Genomic DNA, 20,535 nt, shown 5'->3' with positions numbered 1-20,535 from the left:
TGCGGCACTCCCTCAGTACTGTCTCGCCAACAGTGCGGCACTCCCTCAGCACTGCCCCTCCGACAGTGCGGCGCTCCCTCAGTACTACCGCTCCGACAGTGCGGCGCTCCCTCAGCACTGCCCCTCCGACAGTGTGGCGCTCCCTCAGTACTGCCCCTGCGACAGTGCGGCGCTCCCTCAATACTACCCCTCCGACAGTGCGGCGCTCCCTCAGCTTTACCCCTCCGACAGTGTGGCGCTCCCTCAGTGTTGCCCCTCTAACAGTGCGGCACTCCCTCAGTACTGCCCCTCCGACAGTGCGGCGCTCCCTCAGCATTACCCCTCCGCCAGTGTGGCGCTCCCTCAGTGCTGCCCCTCCGACAGTGCGGCACTCCCTCAGTACTGCTCCTCCGACAGTGCGGCACTCCCTCAGTACTGTCTCGCCAACAGTGCGGCACTCCCTCAGCACTGCCCCTCCGACACTGCGGCACTCCCTCAGTACTGCCTCTCCGACAGTGCGGCGCTCCCTCAGTACTGCCTCTCCGACAGTGCGACACTCCCTCAGCACTACCCCTCCGACAGTGCGGCGCTCCCTCAGCACTGCCCCTCCGACACTGCGGCACTCCCTCAGCACTGCCCCTCCGACACTGCGGCACTCCCTCAGTACTGCCTCTCCGACAGTGCGACACTCCCTCAGTACTGCCTCTCCGACAGTGCGACACCCCCTCAGTACTGCCCCTCCGACAGTGCGGCACTCCCTCAGCACTGCCCCTCAGACACTGGCGCACTCCCTCAGCACTGCCCTTCCGACAGTGCGGCGCTCCCTCAGTACTACCCCTCCGACAGTGCGGCGCTCCCTCAGTACTGCCTCTCCGACAGTGCGACACTCCCTCAGCACTACCCCTCCGACAGTGCGGCGCTCCCTCAGCACTGCCCCTCCGACACTCCCTCAGTACTGCCCCTCTGACAGTGCGGGGCTCCCTCAGTACTACCCCTCCGACAGTGCGGCACTCCCTCAGCACTGCCCCTCCGACAGTGCGGTGCTCCCTCAGCACTGCCCCTCCGACAGTGCGGCGCTCCCTCAGCACTGCCCCTCCGACAGTGCGGCGCTCCCTCAGCACTGCCCCTCCGACAGTGCGGCGCTCCCTCAGTACTACCGCTCCGACAGTGCGGCGCTCCCTCAGCACTGCCCCTCCGACAGTGCGGCACTCCCTCAGTACTGTCTCGCCAACAGTGCGGCACTCCCTCAGCACTGCCCCTCCGACAGTGCGGCGCTCCCTCAGTACTACCGCTCCGACAGTGCGGCGCTCCCTCAGTACTGCCCTCCGACAGTGCGGCGCTCCCTCAGTACTGCCCCTCCGACAGTGCGGGGCTCCCTCAGTACTACTCCTCCGACAGTGCGGGGCTCCCTCAGCACTGCTCTGGAGTGTCAGCCTAGATTTATGTGCTCAAGTTTCTGGAGGGGGACTTGAACCTACAACCTTCGTCTTCCACTGCCAAAAGAATTGCGATGAAGTGAACGGAATCAAACTCAATAAACACGGAGTGTTTCCACAACACCTGATGGGCCGATGGTCTCGTTCTGTGCTGTAAATTCTATGTTCATTCTACGTAATACCAGAGATAAGGGACTTCTGTGACGTGGAGAGACAGATGGAGAAGTTGAGTTTGTTCTTCTTGAAATGGAGACGGTTCGGGGAGATTTGATCGATGTGTTCAAAATCAGGAGGGGTTTCGATATAGTAAATAAGGAGAGACTGTTCCCGGGGGCAGGAGGGTCGGTAACCAGAGGGACACAGATTGACGATAATCGGCGATGGAACCAGAGGGGGAGATGGGGAGAATTTTGTTGTGATCTGGAACGCGCTGCCTGAGAGGGCGGTGGAAGTAGATTGAATCCTAACTTACAAAAGGGTATAGGATAAATATTATAGAATCAGAGAAATTTACAGCACGGAAGGAGGCCATTCGTGTCCACACCGGCCGACAAAGAGCTACCCAGCCTAATCCCACTTTGCAGCTCTCGGTCCGTAGCCCTGTGGGTTACGGCACTTTTCACCGGGCTGTGGGGAAAGAGCGGGGAGTGGGACTGATTGGATCGCTGGCTCACAGACCCAGCACAGGCTCGATGGGCCGAATGGCTCGTTCTGAGCTGTGTCATGCTAGGATAAATTGGTAACCGGATCTCTCGTAGACCAATTAGTAGAATCCCGATTGTACAAATCAGACAAACTGAGATTGGGTCTTACATTATATATGAAAATGAGTAGTGAAAATACAACAAATACATTTCACCGTCAGGCGTGTGAAATGGTAAATACAATACAACGTTCAATTCAATACTGTACTAAACTTTGAACATCCAACCAATATTTCACCACTCAGTCAACCACCTTCTGTGAAATAAATAACGGCCAGCTAAAAACATTTACTAGAAGGTCGAAGGGTTTAGACAATGTCAATTTTGGACTCATTCACCAACATGGACTCCTGAAGTGTGCGTAAGGTTTTTACTGAAGCTCCACCAAGTGCACGATTACCCAGGTCAGAGCAACACGGCCTGGGGAACAGGACAGCAACCAATATACAAATTCTTCTGGTAGATTTCTAATTTTACCCCTCTGCTACTTTGTGTGTATGCAAGAAAGTGAGGGTTCGTATATGAGAGAGCATGTGACAGAGAGAGATAGACAGAGAGAGACACACACAGAGAGAGACACACACACACACAGAGACACACACACACAGAGAGACACACACACACACAGAGACACACACAGAGAGAGACACACACAGAGAGACACACACAGAGAGAGACACAGAGAGAGAGAGAGAGACACACACACACAGAGAGAGAGAGAGAGACACACACACACAGAGAGAGAGAGAGACACACAGACAGAGAGAGACACAGAGAGAGAGAGAGAGAGAGAGAGTCAGAGAGAATGCGACACAGACAGACATAGAGACAGAGACAGACAGAGGGACAGAGACAGAGACAGAGGGAGTCACAGAAACAGAGAGAAAGAGAGACAGAGACAGGCGCAGAGAGAGAGAGACAAAGAGAGAGTGAGCGAGAGGCAGACAGATCCAGAGAGAGAGAGAGACAGAGAGAGAGACCGACAGAACGAGAGAGGAGAGAGAGAGAGAGAGAGAGAGAAAGCGAGAGACAGAGAATGAGAAAAAGAGAGCAAAAAAGAGAGAAAGCGAGGGATAAAGAGAGAGAAAGAAAACGAGAGACAGAGATAAAGAGAGAGAGAGAGAGAGAGAGAAAGAGCGAGAGATTAGATGCTCAGGAGGAGCATACTGCAGTCTGCACCAGTTAAGCTTCATTCTTGTTTCTATCGCAACTATTGTGAAATGTCGGGAACGTGATTTATTCAGTGTTGCTTTCTGTTATTTGGCCCGGAGTTACAGGAACATGGAGGCTGGTGCATTGAGTAATCCGCTCTGTGATGATGTATTGATACCCATGCTGCAGGGTTTGACAGAATAAATGCAAATTTATCAAACAATCATCGACATTTTCTAAAGCGTTTGGCACTAATTCTCTACAGCTTCTCTGCATCCACCCTATCCAACGCCTTCATAGTCTTAACGACATCGATACATTTTTAACAAATTATTCCTGACTTTGTCGGAACGGTTTGGTACTGAGGCTCGCTGGGCCATTCCAGAGGGTCAGTTAATGGTCAACCACATTGCTGTGGGTCTGGAGTCACCTATAGGCCAGACCGGGTAAGGGCGGCAGATCTCCTTCCCTAAAGGGGCATTAGTTGACCCAGATGGGTTTTAACGACAATCCGATAGTTTCATGGTCACCATCACTGACCATGGGCGTCGCTGGCCAGGCCGGCATTTATTGCCCATCCCTAATTGCCCCTTGAGAAGGTGGTGGTGAACCGCCTTCTTGAACCGCTGCAGTCCGTGTGGTGAAGGTGTTCCCACGGCGCTGACTTTGTCGGAACGGTTTGGTACTGAGGCTCGCTGGGCCATTCCAGAGGGTCAGTTAATGGTCAACCACATTGCTGTGGGTCTGGAGTCACCTATAGGCCAGACCGGGTAAGGGCGGCGGATTTCCTTCCCTAAAGAGGCATTAGTTGACCCAGATGGGTTTTTACGACAATCCGATAGTTTCATGGTCACCATCGCTGATACTGGCTTTTTATTCCAGATTTATTTAACTAACTGAATTTAAATTTCCCAGCTGCCGCGGTGGGATTTGAACTTGGGTCTCGGGGATTACTACTCTAGTAACAATATAGAAAAGCAGAGTATTTTTTAATGGTGAGAGATTGGGAAATGTTGGTGTTCAGAGGGACCTGGGTATCCTTGTACACCAATCACTGAACGTTAACGTGCAGGTACAGTAAGTGATTAAAGCAAATGGTATGTTGGCCTTTATTACAGGACGATTTGAGTACAAGAGTAAAGATGACTTACTGCAATTATACAGGGCCCTGGTGAGACCACACCTGGAGTATTGTGTACAGTGTCGGTCTCCTTACCTAAGGAAGGATATACTTGCCATAGAGGGAGTGCAACGAAGGTTCACCAGACTGATTCCTGGGATGGGGGGATTGTCCTATGAGGAGAGATTGAGCGGACTAGCTCTATATTCTCAAGAGTTTAGAAGAATGAGAGGTGATCTCATTGAAACATTTAAAATTCTTACAGGGCTTGACAGGGTAGATGCAGGGAGGATGTTTCCCCCCGGGCTGGGGAGTCTAGAACCAGGGGTCACAGTCTCAGGATAAGGGGGCGGCCATTTAGGACTGAGATGAGGAGGAATTTCTTCACTCAGAGGGTGGTGAATCTTTGGAATTCTCTGCCCCAGAGGGCTGTGGAGGCTCAGTCGTTGAGTACCCTCCCTGATAAAGTGCAACATCCCCACCGACACCTGGGAGTCCCTGGCCAAAGACCAGTCCGCCCTAAGTGGAGGAAGTGCATCCGGGAGGGCGCTGAGCACCTCGAGTCTCGTCGCCGAGAGCGTGCAGAAACCAAGCGCAGGCAGCGGAAGGAGCATGCGGCAAACCTGTCCCACCCTCCCCTTCCCTCAACCACTGTCTGTCCCACCTGTGACAGGGACTGTGGCTCTCGTATTGGGCTGTTCAGCCACCTAAGGACTCACTTTTGGAGTGGAAGCAAGTCTTCCTCGATTCCGAGGGACTGTCTATGATGATGATGATATTCAAGACGGCGATGGATTGATTTGGGGATATTAAGGGAATCGAGGGATATGGGGATCGGGCGGGAAAGTGGAGTTGAGGTCGAAGATCAGCCGTGATCTCATTGAATGGCCGACTCCTGCTCCTAATTCTGATCACCACAATGCTACCGTTCCCTAATTACAAGAGCAAGTGGCCCCGGCCGGTCCATCGCATTACCTGCGGGCGGAAAAAGCGCATGTGGTTGCATATGATGTGGTATTCCTGGGTTTTGAAGGGGTTGTAGAATTTAATCTTCCTGGTGCTGAAGAGAAAAGGGTAGCCGAACTGGTAGGAGTTGGGCAGGGCAAAGGTCAGGTTCCGGGCCTCCCCGAAGCGGTACAGAATGTTCAGGATGGTGCTGCTGGCTGTCTTGTGTGTCTTCAGGAACATCACGTGAGTCTTGGGCTGGCAGGGCTTCTCTGGCACGTCTGTGTTGTGCGTGGTCACTGGCAAAACCCGGAGCCGGGGCGGCTGGACTGACGACAGCCTAGAAAAACGGAGCCGGCATTGATGTTAGAAAACGAGAAAGCCCATCTACCGCCGGCACAAAATCACATCAACCGCGTCTTTCCGCGTCGAGTGCACCAGGTCCGTGCCGGGGTTTATGCTCCACACCTCCCACCCCCTGCTTCAGCCCATCAGCAAAACCTCCTGTTCCTTTCTCCCTCGTGTACATGAGAATTGGGAGTCATACCTGTTTCCACCTCCGTAACATCGCCCATCTCTGCCCCCTGCCTCAGCTCATCCGCGCCTCTAGGCTTGATTATTCCAACGCACTCCTGGCACATTCTACCCGACGTAAACTGGAGCTGATCCAAAACTCGGCTGCCCCGTGTCCTAACACGCACCGAGTCCCGCACACCCGTCACCCCCTGTGCTCGCTGACCCATGTCCTAACTCGCACCGAGTCCCACTCACCCATCACCCCCTGTGCTCGCTGCCCCGTGTCCTAACTCGCACCGAGTCTCGCTCACCCGTCACCCCCTGTGCTCACTGCCCCATGTCCTAACTCGCACCGAGTCCCGCTCACCCATCACCCCCTGTGCTCACTGCCCCATGTCCTAACTCGCACCGAGTCCCGCTCACCCATCACCCCCTGCGCTCACTGCCCCGTGTCCTAACTCGCACCAAGTCCCGCTCACCCATCACCCACTGTGCTCGCTGCCCCGTGTCCTAACTTGCACCAAGTCCCGCTCACCCATCGCTCCCTGTGCTCGCTGCCCCGTGTCCTAACTCGCACCGAGTCCCGCTCACCCATCACCCCCTGTGCTCACTGCTCCGTGTCCTAACTCGCACCCAGTCCCGCTCACCCATCACCCCCCGTGCTCGCTGACCTACATTGGCTTCCGGTTAAGCAACGCCTCAATTTCAAAATTCTCATCCTTGTTTACAAATCCCTCCATGGCCCTCGCCCCTCCCTATCTCTGTAATCTCCTGCAGCCCCACAACACCCCTCTGCCCCGAGATATCTGTGCTCCTCTAATTCTGCCCTGCTGACCATCCCTAATTATAATCACTCAACCATCGGTGGCCGTGCCTTCTGTTGCCTGGGCCCCAAGCTCTGGAACTCCCTCCCTAAACTTCTCTACCTCTATCGCCTCCTTCAAGATGCTCCTTAAAACCGACTTCTTTCACCAAGTCACCTTCCCTTATTTCTACTTATGCGGCTCGGTATCAAGTTTTTAATCGCATAACACTCCTGTGAAGCGCCTTGGGAAGTTTCACGATTTTATAGGCGCTATTTAAATACAAGTTGTTGTTGTTATATTCGGCCCCTCGAGCCGGCTCCGCCATTCAATGAGATCATGGGCTGATCATCGACCTCAACTCCACTTTCCCGCCCAATCTCCATATCCCTTGGTTCCCCCAGAGTCCACAAATCTATCGATCTCGGCCTTGAATATACTCAACGACAGAGCCTCCACAGCCCTCTGGGGCAGAGAATTCCAAAGATTCACCACCCTCCGAGTGAAGAAGTTTCTCCTCATCTCAGTCCTAAATGGCCGAGCCCTTATCCTGGGACTGTGACCCCTGGTTCCAGACTCCCCAGCCCGGGGGAAACATCCTCCCTGCATCTACCCTGTCAATCCCCCTCAGAATCTTATACCTTTCAGTGAGATCACCTCATTTTATTCTAAATTTCAGGGAGCGTCGGCACAATCTACTCAATTCCTCTAAGTACTTATCGATGTTTGCGTTTCATAACTCACTCTCAGCTACGCAGCTAATGAACATTCACATAAAGGGAAGTCTATTGTGCCTGTGCTGTCCCTTTGATAGATCTGTCCAGTTAGTTCCTCTCCCTCCCCATCCCCCCTTCTCTTTCCCCACAGCCCTCTCCTCACATACAGGAATACCTCGCAAAACACAAAACATATACATATAGTAACCCATAGACTCGAATTGGTGCTACACCTGTACGACAGAGTTGAGGGGCCTTTGGGATGCATTATGATAGAGGAACCATTGCATACAAAGCTGCACGGCAACGAGATAGGTCCCACTCCGTTCACTCACCGGGTTCTCCAATGTGTCCTAACTCGCACCGAGTCCCATTCACCCATCACCCCCTGTGCTCGCTGCCCCGTGTCCGAACTCGCACCGAGTCCTGCTCACCCATCACCCACTGTGCTCACTGCCCCGTGTCCGAACTCGCACCAAGTCCCGCTCACCCATCACCCCCTGTGCTCGCTGCCCCGTGTCCTAACTCGCACCCAGTCCCACTCACCCATCACCCCCTGTGCTCGCTGACCTACATTGGCTACCGGTTAAACAACACCTCAATTTCAAAATTCTCATCCTTGTTTACAAATCCCTCCATGGCCCTCGCCCCTCCTATCTCTGTAATCTCCTCCAGCCCCACAACCCCCGAGATATCTGCGCTCCTCTAATTCTGCCCTCCTGACCATCCCTGATTATAATCACTCCACCATCGGTGGCCGTGCCTTCTGTTGCCTGGGCCCCAAGCTCTGGAACTCCCTCCCTCAACCTCTCCGCCTCTCTCTCCTCCTTCAAGACGCTCCTTAAAACCTACCTCTTTGACCAAACCCGCGCTAATATCTACTTATGCAGCTCCATGTCAAATTTTTTATCGCATAGCACTCCTGTGAAGCGCCTTGGGATGTTTCACTATGTTAAATTCGGTGTACAAATTTAAGTTATTGTAAATACTGCGCATGCGCAGAAATTTAAAGGGACCACACATGCGCAAAAATTTAAAGGGACCATGCACAAAACAGAAACAGTCCGTGAAGAACAGAGCGCAACTTACAGGGAACACTGATTGTGGGATCATTTATTTCCCATAGGGCAGAATCTTACAATGATAGGTTACAGCACAGGAGGCCATTCGGCCCATCGAGCCCGTGCCGGCTCTCTGCAAGAGCCCTTCAGCCAGTCCCACTCCCCCACCCTTTCCCCGTAGCCCGGCTAACTTATTCCCTTCAGGTACTTATCCAACTCCCTTTTGAAAGCCACGATTGAGTCTGCCTCCACCACCCTCTCAGGCAGCGCATTCCAGATCCGAACCACTCGCTGCGTAAAAATGTTTTCCCTCGTGTCGCCTTTGGTTCTTCTGCCAATCGCCTTAAATCTGTCTCCCTCTGGTTCCCGACCCTTCCACCAATGGGAACAGTTTCTCTCGATCTACTCTGTCCAGACCCGTCATGATGTTGAACGCCTCGATCAAATCTCCTCTCGACTATTTTGTTGCATCTGTAAATCAAAATGTAAATCACACGCCTCCTTATCAAAGGGGCACTAAAACCAACAATTTGAATAAATTAAACTTTAAGCTTAAAACGGTCCAATTCAAATTCTGTTGCCGGGGTGATGACGCAGTCCAGTCCCTCTGGTGCCCATCTCTCGCGGAAGACCGCGAGCGTACTGGTGGACACCGCGTGCTCCATCTCCAGGGACACCCTGGCTCGGATGTAACCGTGGAAGAGAGGCAGGCAGTCGGGCCGAACAACCCCCTCGACCGCCCACTGGCTCAAATCTCCTCTCCAACAGTACTGGTTCAAGTTGTAGCAGTTAGATGTTGGTTGTGAACTGCCAGATCACGCTGAAGCAAAATGGAAACAAACCTTTTTTTATCGGTGATGCCCAGTGTCTGGATTGCCAGTCCGATAGCCATGAGGATGATGACAGCCATCCACAGGACGTTTAGTGTACACCATTGCAGTAACCGTGGCTTCCTGAAGGAAAGAATTGTGTGAGAGAGGCAGTAAAAGAACATTCCTCCAGCTGAATCACAAAACAGGCCCCTGTTAATCTCAACCTTAAAGAAAAGAATTCCCAATTTTATAGCTCCTTTGACAACCTTGGGCTTTCCCGCAACGGTCTACAGCCAAGTGTAATTCAAAGGGTGGTCGCTGTTGTCATGCAGGGAAACGCTGCAGCCAACTTACACCAACCAGCAATGTGAGAATGACCAGATCATTTGTTTTAGGTGAGGGATGAGGGATAAATATTGGGCAGGATACCGGGGAGAACTCCCCTGCTCTTCTTCGAATAGTGTTGCAAGATTTTTTACATCCACTCGAGGGGGCCTCGGTTCTACATCGCATCTAAAAGACGGCACCTCCGACAGTGCGGCGCTCCCTCAGTACCATCCCTCCGACAGTGCGGCGCTCCCTCAGTACCGTCCCTCCGACAGTGCGGCACTCCCTCAGTACCGTCCCTCCGACAGTGCGGCACTCCCTCAGTACCGTCCCTCCGACAGTGCGGCGCTCCCTCAGTACCGCCCCTCCGACAGTGCAGCACTCCCTCAGTACTGCCCCTCCGACAGTGCGGCGCTCCCTCAGCACTGCCCCTCCGACAGTGCGGCGCTCCCTCAGTACTGCCCCTCCGACGGTGCGGCGCTCCCTCAGTGCTGCCCCTCCGACAGTGCGGCGCTCCCTCAGTACTGCCCCTCCGACAGTGCGGCGCTCCCTCAGTACTGCCCCTCCGACAGTGCGGCGCTCCCTCAGTACCACCCCTCCGACGGTGCGGCGCTCCCTCAGTACTGCCCCTCCGACAGTGCGGCATTCCCTCAGTACTGCCCCTCCGACAGTGCGGCGCTCCCTCAGTACTGCCCCTCCGACAGTGCAGCGCTCCCTCAGTACTGCCCCTCCGACGGTGCAGCGCTCCCTCAGTACCGCCCCTCCGACGGTGCAGCGCTCCCTCAGTACCGCCCCTCCGACAGTGCGGCGATCCCTCAGTACTGCCCCTCCGACAGTGCGGCGCTCCCTTCCGACAGTGCGGCGCTCCCTCAGTACTGCCCCTCCGACAGTGCGGCGCTCCCTCAGTACTTCCCCTCCAACAGTGCGGCGCTCCCTCAGTACCGCCCCTCCGACAGTGCGGCGCTCCCTCAGTACCGGCCCTCCGACAGTGCGCCGCTCCCTCAGTACCGCCCCTCCGACAGTGCGGCGATCCCTCAGTACTGCTCCTCCGACAGTGCGACGCTCCCTCAGTACTGCCCCTCCGACAGTGCGGCGCTCCCTCAGTACAGCCCCTCCGACAGTGCGGCGCTCCCTCAGTACTGCCCCTCCGACAGTGCAGCGCACCCTCAGTACTGTCTTCAACAGTGCGGCAGTCCCTCAGTACTGCACTGGAAGTGTCAGCCTGGATTACATGCTGAAGTCTCTGGAATGAGACTTGAACCCGCGACCTTCTCACCCAGATGCGAGTGTGGTAACCACTGAACCACGGCTGAATTCTTGCTCTCGTCAACCAGAACGATGGTACAACCAGAAACTCAGTGGAGTTCTGCTGAACGTACGATCTCCCTCATTATGAAATGTTTATGATACCGAGAGCCAGTTCAGAGATTGTCCACAGCCCAATCCGTGCTCCAACAAGCTGGGGGTAGGAAGGCCTGGCAGTAGAACCTCTGCAAGCAAAGGAAGGACTTCCAGTTCATAAGAACAAACGAATTAGGAGCAGGAGTCGGCCATTCGGCCCCTCGAACCTGCTCCGCCATTCAATAAGACCATGGCTGATGTCCTACCCCAACTGCACGTTCATGAAACTATCGAGAGCTGTCACGGAGAAAGGGCCACGCGAGGAGCTGCTTTTCCCTGAAAACGTCGCTTTTGTTCTCCATGTCCCACAGCCTTTCTTGAAACGTATCTCTTTGGCTGTGCCTGCAATCATCGCTGAAGATGTACACTCGCCTCCCCCTTTACAGCACTTTCGTTCTTTCATTAATTGTATACAGATGTAACCACTCTGTATTTCTTTGGGACTTCTTCGGTGGATACAGTGTTTACATGTGGTACTGGTAAGTCCTGTTTCTGATATCAACATGGCTTCAGTGCTAGTCACTTTTAGAACATAAGAAATAGGAGCAGGAGTCGGCCATTCGGCCCCTCGAGCCTGCTCCGCCATTTAATACGATCATGGCTGACCCGATCATGGACTCAGCTCCACTTCCCCGCCCGCTCCCCATAAACCTCGACTCCCTTATCGTTCAAAAATCTGTCTATCTCCACCTTAAATATATTCAATGACCCAGCCTCCACAGCTCTCTGGGGCAGCAAATTCCACAGATTTACAACCCTCTGAGAGAAGAAATTCCTCCTTATCTCAGTTTTAAATGGGCGGCCCCTTATTCTAAGATCATGCCCCCTAGTTCTAGTCTCCCCCATCTGCATTCCACCTTGTCAAGCCCCCTCATTATCTTACACGTTTCGATAAGATCACCTCTCATTCTTCTGAACGCCAATGAATAGAGGCCCAACCTACTCAACCTTTCCTCATAAGTCAACCCCTTCATCCCCGGAATCAACCGAGTGAACCTTCTGTGAACTGTCTCCAAAGCAAGTATATCCTTTTGTAAATATGGAAACCAAAACTGCACGCAGTATTCCAGGTGTGGCCTCACCAATACCCTGTATAACTGTACCAAGACTTCTCTGCTTTTATACTCCATCCCCTTTGCAATAAAGGCCAACATTCCATTGGCCTTCCTGATCACTTGCTGTACCTGCATACTATCCTTTTGTGTTTCATGCACAAGGACCCCCAGGTCCCGCTGTACTGCAGCACTTTGCAATTTCTCTCCATTTAAATTATAATTTGCTTTTCTATTATTTCTGCCAAAGTGGATAACCTCACATATTCCCATTATACTCCAAGTGACAAATCTTTGCCCACCCTACTCAACCTATCTTCATAAGTCAACCCTCTCATCTCCGGAGCCAGAGCCAGAATCTTGTAGCGGTCTGTGGCATCAGCAGGAGGAGGCCATTCAGCCCCTCGAGCCTGTCCCGCCACTCAATGGGATCATGGCTGATCTGTGACCTAACTCCACATACCCGCCTTTGGCCTGTATCCCTTCGGTTAACAAAAGTCTACCAATCTCAGATTTCAAATTAGCAATTGATCCAGCATCAACAGTTATTAGCGGAAGAGAGTTCCACACTACCACCCTGTGTGTGTACAAATGTTTCCTAATTTCACTCCTGAAAGGTCTGGCTCTAATCTTTCAACTGTGCCCCTAGTCCCAGACTCCCCAACCAGCGGCAATAGTCTCTCTATCTACCCTCTCCGCTCCCCATAATATCCTGAAAACTTCGATCAGATCATCCCTTCACCTTCTAAATTCCAGGGACATTTACACAGCCCTAGTTTGTGTAACCTCTCCTCGTAACTTAACCCTTGCAGTCCAGGTATCATTCTGGTAAACCCACGCTGCACTCCCTCCAAGGGTAATATACCCTCCCGAAGGTGTGGTGCCCAGAACTGCTCAGTGCTCCAGGTGTGCCATTGTATAGATATAGCATAACTTCCAGCCCCTATACTGGTCAAAGTGGCTTAGTGGAATCACCTGTGTGTCAGAAGGTTGTGAGGGCCAGAGTAAATCATGTGTTCAAATCCCACTCTTACACACTTGAGCAAAAGAAATTCAGCTGATGTTCCCAGTGCAGTGCTGAGGGAGTGCCGCACTGTCGGAGGGGCAGTACCGAGGGAATGCCGCACTGTCAGAGGGGCAGCACTGAGGGAGCGGCGCACTGTCGGAGGGGCAGTACCGAGGGAGCAGCGCACTGTTGGAGGGGCAGTACCGAGGGAGCGGCGCACTGTCGGAGGGGCAGTACCGAGGGAGCGCCGCACTGTCGGAGTGGCAGTACCGAGGGAGCGCCGCACTGTCGGAGGGGCAGTACCGAGGGAGCGCCGCACTGTCGGAGGGGCAGTACTGAGGGTTCTGTCTTTCGGATGAGACATTAAACCAGGCCCTGTCTGCGCTCTCCGGTGGATGTAAAAGATCCCAGGGCACTATTTTGAAGAAGAGCAGGGTAGTTCTCCCCGGTGTCCTGGGGCCAATATTTATCCCTCAATCAACATCACTGAAAAAAACAGATGGTCCAGTCATTATCAATTTGCTGTGTGTGGGAGCTTGCTGTGCACAAATTGGCTGCCACGTGTCCTACATTGTAACAGTGACTGCGTTTCAAAAACCTACTTCATTGGCTGTAAAGCATTTTGGGATGTCCTGAGGTGGTGAAATTTGAAGTAGAAATGTGTGTCTTTCTTCCCCGTTACCTGTCACCTCCAGACTGGACTCTTCCAACGCACTCCTGGCCGGCCTCCCACATTCTACCCAAGTAAACTAGAGGTTATTCAAAACTTGGCTGCCCCAGTGTCCTAACTCACACCGAGTCCCGCTCATCCATCACCCCCTGTGCTCGCTGCCACGTGTCCTAACTCGCACCGAGTCCTGCTCACCCATCACCCCCTGTGCTCGCTGCCCCGTGTCCTAACTCGCACCGAGTCCTGCTCACCCATCACCCCCTGTGCTCGCTGCCCCGTGTCCTACCTCGCACCGAGTCCTGCTCACCCATCACCCCCTGTGCTCACTGCCCCATGTCCTAACTCGCACCGAGTCCCGCTCACCCATCACCCCCTGTGCTCGCTGCCCCGTGTCCTAACTCGCACCCAGTCCCGTTCACCCATCGCCCTCTGTGCTCACTGCCCCGTGTCCTAACTCGCACCCAGTCCCGTTCACCCATTGCCCCCTGTGCTCGCTGCCCCGTGTCCTAACTCGCACCAAGTCCCACTCACCCATCACCCCCTGTGTTCGCTGCCCCGTGTCCTAACTTGCACCGAGTCCCGCTCACCCATCACCCCCTGTGCTCACTGCCCCATGTCCTAACTCGCACCGAGTCCCGCTCACCCATCACCCCCTGTGCTCGCTGCCCCGTGTCCTAACTCGCACCCAGTCCCACTCACCCATCACCCCCTGTGCTCGCTGCCCCGTGTCCTAACTTGCACCAAGTCCCGCTCACCCATCACCCCCTGTGCTCGCTGCCCCGTGTCCTAACTTGCACCGAGTCCCGCTCACCCATCACCCCCTGTGCTCGCTGCCCCGTGTCCTAACTTGCACCGAGTCCCGCTCACCCATCACTCCCTGTGTTCGCTGCCCTACATTGACTCACGATTCGATTTAAAATTCAGATCCTTGTTTACAAATCCCTCCGTGGCCCACGCCCCTCCCTATCTCTGTAATCTCCTCCAGCCCCACAATCCCCGAGATCTCTGCGCTCCTCTAATTCTGCCCTCCTGACCATCCCTGATTATAATCGCTCCACCATTGGTGGCCGTGCCTTCTGTTGCCTGGGTCCCAAGCTCTGGAACTCCCTCCCTAAACCTCGCTACCTCTCTTTCTTCCTTTAAGACGCTCCTTAAAACCGACCTCTTTGACCCAGCTTTTGGTCACCTGCCCGAATTTCTCCTTATGTGGCTCAGGGTCAAATCTCTTGCCTTATAACACTCCTGTGAACCGCCCTGGGACTTTTTGCTACATTAAAGGCGCTATATAAACATAAGTTATTGTTGTTAAATGCATCGATACTATTCGCCTCAACCCCTCCCTGCGGCAGCGAGTTCCACATTCTCACCACTCTCTGGGTAAAGAAGTTTCTCCTAAATTGCCGATTGGATTTATGACAGTCTCGACCATTCCCAATCTCTTCCACGAGAAGGTATTAAAATTTGAACCCAATTGAATTAAAATATATCAAAGCCCCAATGCAGGAGTGCTGAACCAGCTGTTCTTGCGCACATTAAATGGATTAAATTTTTTCCTTTCTTGCAGAATAGGCGTGTAATTGGCAAAGGAACTTCAATCCAGATAAGTGTGAGGTGCTGCATTTTGATAGGAGGAATAAGGCGGCCATGTACTCCTTGGAAAGTAGGAGTCTAAATGGGAGAGAGGAACGGAGGGATCTGGGGGTATAGATACACGAATCACTAAACGTAGACACAGCTAAATAAGGCCACGTATAAAATACACAAAGCACTGGGGTTCATTTCTAGAACGATAGAATAGAAAAGCAGAGAAGTTAGGTCACATCACACTTTTATTGAACCCTGGTTAGACCACACTTGGAGACCCGTGCATAGTTTTGGTCTCCATATCACACTGAGAGCACCGTGCACAGTTCTGGTCCCCATATTATAAAAAGAATATAGAGGCACTGGTGATGGTGTGAAGATTTACGAGGATGGTATCAGAACTGCAAGGTTAGAACTATCAGGAAAGGATGAACAGGCTGGGGTATTTTTGTTTCCCGCGCACTGTCGGAGGGGCAGTGCTGAGGGAGCGCCGCACTGTCGGAGGGGCAGTACTGAGGGAGCGCCGCACTGTCGGAGGGGCAGTGCTGAGGGAGCGCCGCACTGTCGGAGGGGCGGTGCTGAGGGAACGCCGCACTGTCGGAGGGGCGGTGCTGAGGGAGTGCTGCACTGTCGGAGGGGCAGTGCTGAGGGAGCGCCGCACTGTCGGAGGGGCAGTGCTGAGGGAGCGCCGCACTGTCGGAGGGGCAGTGCTGAGGGAACGCCGCACTGTCGGAGGTGCGGTGCTGAGGGAGTGCTGCACTGTCGGAGGGAGCGCCGCACTGTCGGAGGGGCAGTGCTGAGGGAGCGCCGCACTGTCGGAGGGGCGGTGCTGAGGGAACGCCGCACTGTCGGAGGTGCGGTGCTGAGGGAGTGCTGCACTGTCGGAGGTGCCGTCTTTCAGATGAGACGTTAAACCGAGGCCCCATCTGCTCTCTCAGGTGGACGTAAAAGATCTCATGGCACTATGTGGAAGAAGAGCAGGGGAGTTCTCCCCGGTGTCCTGGTCCAATATTTATCCCTCAATCAACATAACAAAAACAGATGATCCGGGTCATTATCACATTGCTGTGAGTGGGAGCTTGCTGTGCGCAAATTGGCTGCCACGTTTCCCACATTACAACAGTGACTACACTCCGAAAGTACTTCATTGGCTGCAAAGTGCTTTGAGACGTCCGGTGGTCGTGAAAGGCGCTATATAAATGCAAGTCTTTCAGTTTAATGCTTAAGTGGACAGCGGTTAAACCTGCATTGTGTGAAGTGCTTATCATCGCTCTTATCTCCAGATTTTTAAATGTTTTTAATTAAACCTTTTGGATTTGAGATTAGAGCTAGCCAAGACAGACAGCCTTGTGCCGGCTGCCTGAATGGCTGTGTGGATATGAAATCCTGCCCCACTGTTCGCCAAACCCAGTTCTGCACAAGACATGTTCGTTCAAGGATTCTTCAATCAGCCCAGGGGCAGAGCCCCCCCTCCTGCTCCTCTCTCTGTCTCTGTCTCAATCCTGCTCCAGTTCCCTTTGAGTGTGTCCTATGCTGGTGGAGACACGTTCTCTCTGTGGGGCAGCACCCTTTCTGTCCTCCCCTGTCTCCCCATCATTTCCCCCTCCCTCTCCACCAGCCCAATCTTGAATACATTCCCATTTCAATGAGAGATGCTCAGCCACATTGCAACAAAAGTGTGCCCTGGAACAAAGATGCACTGAACGTAAGCTTGACTGCCAGCCCCAGCCCCAGTTTGCAGCAACTCATCATTTTATTTTTCCAACTGCATTTCATTTGAGAACATTATGGTCAACCCATTCCCCTTTAAAAAAAACCCCCGATGAAAATGGGTCACTTACTTGCGACGCCTGCGACGTAACATATTCTGTTGCTGGTTAAAAGGCACCCGGCTTCTCTGGCTGGGGGCTTTATTGCAACAATGCAGCGTTTCTGTTAATGTGCGGGCATTTTTTTGCGTCTTAATTTTTGCATTCGGCAACGAGCACAAATAAATAAAGACGCGCTTGCAGACAGACGCCTGTTCAGCGCAGCGCTCCGCTCCTGAATCCCCCCCTGGTTCTCACTCACCGGCTAATGGCCCTCTACTGGGCCGACAGTGCACCAACAAATGCAACTCCCTCCCACCATCACTGCATCCCTGCCCTCAAACCAGCATCACATCGCAAGCAGGAGGTGGGGGGGAGCAAAGGAGCACAGTAACAGCTTGGGGGGAGCTTTGCAGCTAAGGCACAAAAGCAAAAGTTCTCATTGAAACAAAACTCTATACACTTGCATTTAAATAGCGCCTTTCACGACCACCGGGCGCCCCAAAGCGTTCACCAGCCGATGACGTACTTTTGGAGTGCTGTTGCTGTTATGACGCGGCAGCCAATTTGCGCTCCCACAAACAGCATTGTACTGACACAGATCCATCTAGTTTTTTTGTTATGTTGGTTGAGCGATAAACATCGGCCCCCCCCAGGATACCGGGTATAACTCCCCCTACTCTTCTTCCAAATAGTGCCACGGGATCTTTTACATCCACCCGACGAGGCCTCAGTTTAACGTCGCATCCGAAAGATGGCCCCTCTGACAGTGCAGCGCTCCCTCAGTACCGCCCCTCCGACAGTGCGGCACTCCCTCAGTACTGCCCCTCCGACAGTGCGGCGCTCCCTCAGTACTGCCCCTCCGACAGTGCGGCGCTCCATCAGTACTGCCCTTCCGACAGTGCGGCGCTCCCTCAGTATTGCCCCTCCGACAGTGCGGCGCTCCCTCAGTACCGCCCCTCTGACAGTGTGGCGCTCCCTCAGTACTGCCCCTCTGACAGTGTGGCGCTCCCTCAGTACTGCCCCTCTGACAGTGCGGCGCTCCCTCAGTACCGCCCCTCTGACAGTGCGGCGCTCCCTCAGTACCGCCCCTCCGACAGTGCGGCGCTCTCTCAGTACCGCCCCTCCGACAGTGCAGCACTCCCTCAGTACCGCCCCTCCGACAGTGCGGCGCTCCCTCAGTACCGCCCCTCTGACAGTGCGGCGCTCCCTCAGTACAGCCCCTCCGACAGTGCGGCACTCCCTCAGTACCGCCCCTCCGACAGTGCGGCGCTCCCTCAGTACCGCCCCTCCGACAGTGCGGGGCTCCCTCAGTACCGCCCCTCTGACAGTGCGGCGCACCCTCAGTACTGCCCCTCCGACAGTGCGGCACTCCCTCAGTACTGCCCCTCCGACAGTGCGGCGCTCCCTCAGTACTGCCCCTCCGACAGTGCGGCGCTCCCTCAGTACCGCCCCTCCGACAGTGCGGTGCTCCCTCAGTACTGCCCCTCCGACAGTGCGGCGCTCCCTCAATACCGCCCCTCCAACAGTGCGGCGCTCCCTCAGTACTGCCCCTCTGACAGTGCGGTGCTCCCTCAGTACTGCCCCTCTGACAGTGCGGTGCTCCCTCAGTACCGCCCCTCCGACAGTGCGGCGCTCCCTCAGTACCGCCCCTCCGACAGTGCGGCACTCCCTCAGTGCTGCACTGGATGTCAGCCTAAAATTTTATGCTCGAGTCCCTGGAGTGGGACTTGAACCCACGACCTTCCGGCTCATGTTCTTATGGCCTTAAATGATGGAGCTGCTGTTACTCCACTCGACCCATCGTGTCTGTGCTGGCTCTTTGAAAGGGAAGGGGTATGGCATCTGTGTACTTGGGTAGATTGAGGAGTTGGATCATTAAGATACAGACTGTAAAGCTCGGAATAATGTTACTTGACTGTTAATGAATTACAGAATTCCAACAGATGGGTAGTGTGTTAGAAAAGGTTAATCAAGTTGTGAGACGCCAGAGTTATTTTTGTGCTTATAATCTTGGGCAAGTGGGTTCGCAAGTCCTCGATTCTTCACAAACTGATATATTTTTTACTTTGAGAACCTTAACTGAGGCACGAGTCTAACTGAGATGCTCATTTGAGGCCCCAAAAAAGGCACCGTATTTAATCATTTACACTTGGGTGGTACCACACCCTTCCATGTTCTACCCGACGGCAACTAAAGGTGATCCAAAACTCGGCTGCCCCATGTCCTAACTCGCACCGAGTCCCGCTCACCCATCACCCGCTGTGCTCGCTGCCCCGTGTCCTAACTCGCACTCAGTCCCACTCACCCATCACCCCCTGTGCTCGCTGCCCCGTGTCCTAATTCGCACCGAGTCCCGCTCACCCATCACTCTCTGTGCTCGCTGCCCCGTGTCCTAACTCGCACCCAGTCCCACTCACCCATCACCCCCTGTGCTCGCTGACCTACATTGGCTCCCGGTTAAGCAACGCCTCAATTTCAAAATTCTCATGCTTGTTTTCAAATCCCTCCATGGCCCTCGCCCCTCCCTATCTCTGTAATCTCCTCCAGCCCCACAGCCCTCCGACATCTCTGCGCTCCTCTAATTCTGCCCTCCTGACCATCCCTGATTATAATCGCTCCACTATCGGTGGCCGTGCCTTCTGTTGCCTGGGCCCCAAGCTCTGGAACTCCCTCCCTAAACCTCTCCGCCTCTCTCTCCCTCCTGGAAGACGCTCCTTAAAACCGACCTCTTTGACCCAGCTTTTGGGCACCTGTGCTGATATTCTCCTTCTGTGGCTCAGTTTCAAAAATGACAAAATTGTTTTTATTGAATCTGCATTTAGGCAGCGCATTCCAGATCACTCCTGTAAAGCACCTCGGGACTACACAGGATTACACGGGATATACGGCACAGAAACAGGCCGTTCGGTCCAACCAGTCCATGCCGGGGTTTATGCCCCACTCGAGCCCCCTCCCGTCTTTCCCCATCTAAATCTATCAGCATAACCCTCTATTCCCTTCTCCCTCATATGCTTGTCCAGCCTCCCCTTAAATACATCGATACTATTCACCTCAACCCCTCCCTGTTGCAGCGAGTTCCACATTCTCACCCCTCTCTGGGTAAAGAAGTTTCTCCTGAATTCCCCATTGGATTTCTGGGTGACTATCTTATATTGATGGCCTCTAGTTATACTCTTCCCCACAAGTGGAAACATTCTCTCTGTATCCACTCCATCAAAACCTTTCATCATTTTACAGACCTCTATTAGCTCACCCCTCAGCCTTGTCTATTCAAGAGTAAAGAGACCCAGCCTGTTCATCCTTTCCCGATATGTATACCCTCGCATTTCTGGTATCATCCTTGTAAATCTTCTCTGCACCCGCTCCAGTGCCTCTATATCCTTTTTATATAATATGGTGACCAGAACTGTACGCAGTGCTCCACGTGCGGTCTAACCAAG

The 20,535-nt window shown here is 53.7% G+C and overlaps 1 protein-coding gene across 2 annotated transcripts in view; it reads right to left on the bottom strand.

Annotated features, from left to right (window-relative positions):
• LOC139249538 (galactose-3-O-sulfotransferase 2-like) overlaps positions 1-20,535 on the bottom strand; it is a 62,889-nt gene that overhangs the window by 2,005 nt on the left and 40,349 nt on the right. Inside the window, exons 1-3 of one of the 2 annotated variants that reach the window (XM_070872479.1) lie at positions 17,126-17,242; positions 9,275-9,385; positions 5,367-5,676 (exon numbers count right to left, since the gene is read on the bottom strand). In XM_070872479.1, coding sequence (XP_070728580.1) covers positions 5,367-5,676; positions 9,275-9,385; positions 17,126-17,148 — 444 coding nt within the window. In that variant the 5' untranslated portion in view covers positions 17,149-17,242. Of the gene's footprint in view, positions 1-5,366; positions 5,677-9,274; positions 9,386-17,125; positions 17,243-20,535 lie in introns of those variants that run through there. The other variant, XM_070872480.1, reaches the window with a different exon arrangement.

This window comes from Pristiophorus japonicus, unplaced genomic scaffold (genome assembly GCF_044704955.1).
Source record: "Pristiophorus japonicus isolate sPriJap1 unplaced genomic scaffold, sPriJap1.hap1 HAP1_SCAFFOLD_317, whole genome shotgun sequence".
Classification (NCBI taxonomy): Eukaryota; Metazoa; Chordata; class Chondrichthyes; family Pristiophoridae; genus Pristiophorus; species Pristiophorus japonicus.
This window is presented reverse-complemented; position numbering and strand designations above follow the sequence as displayed.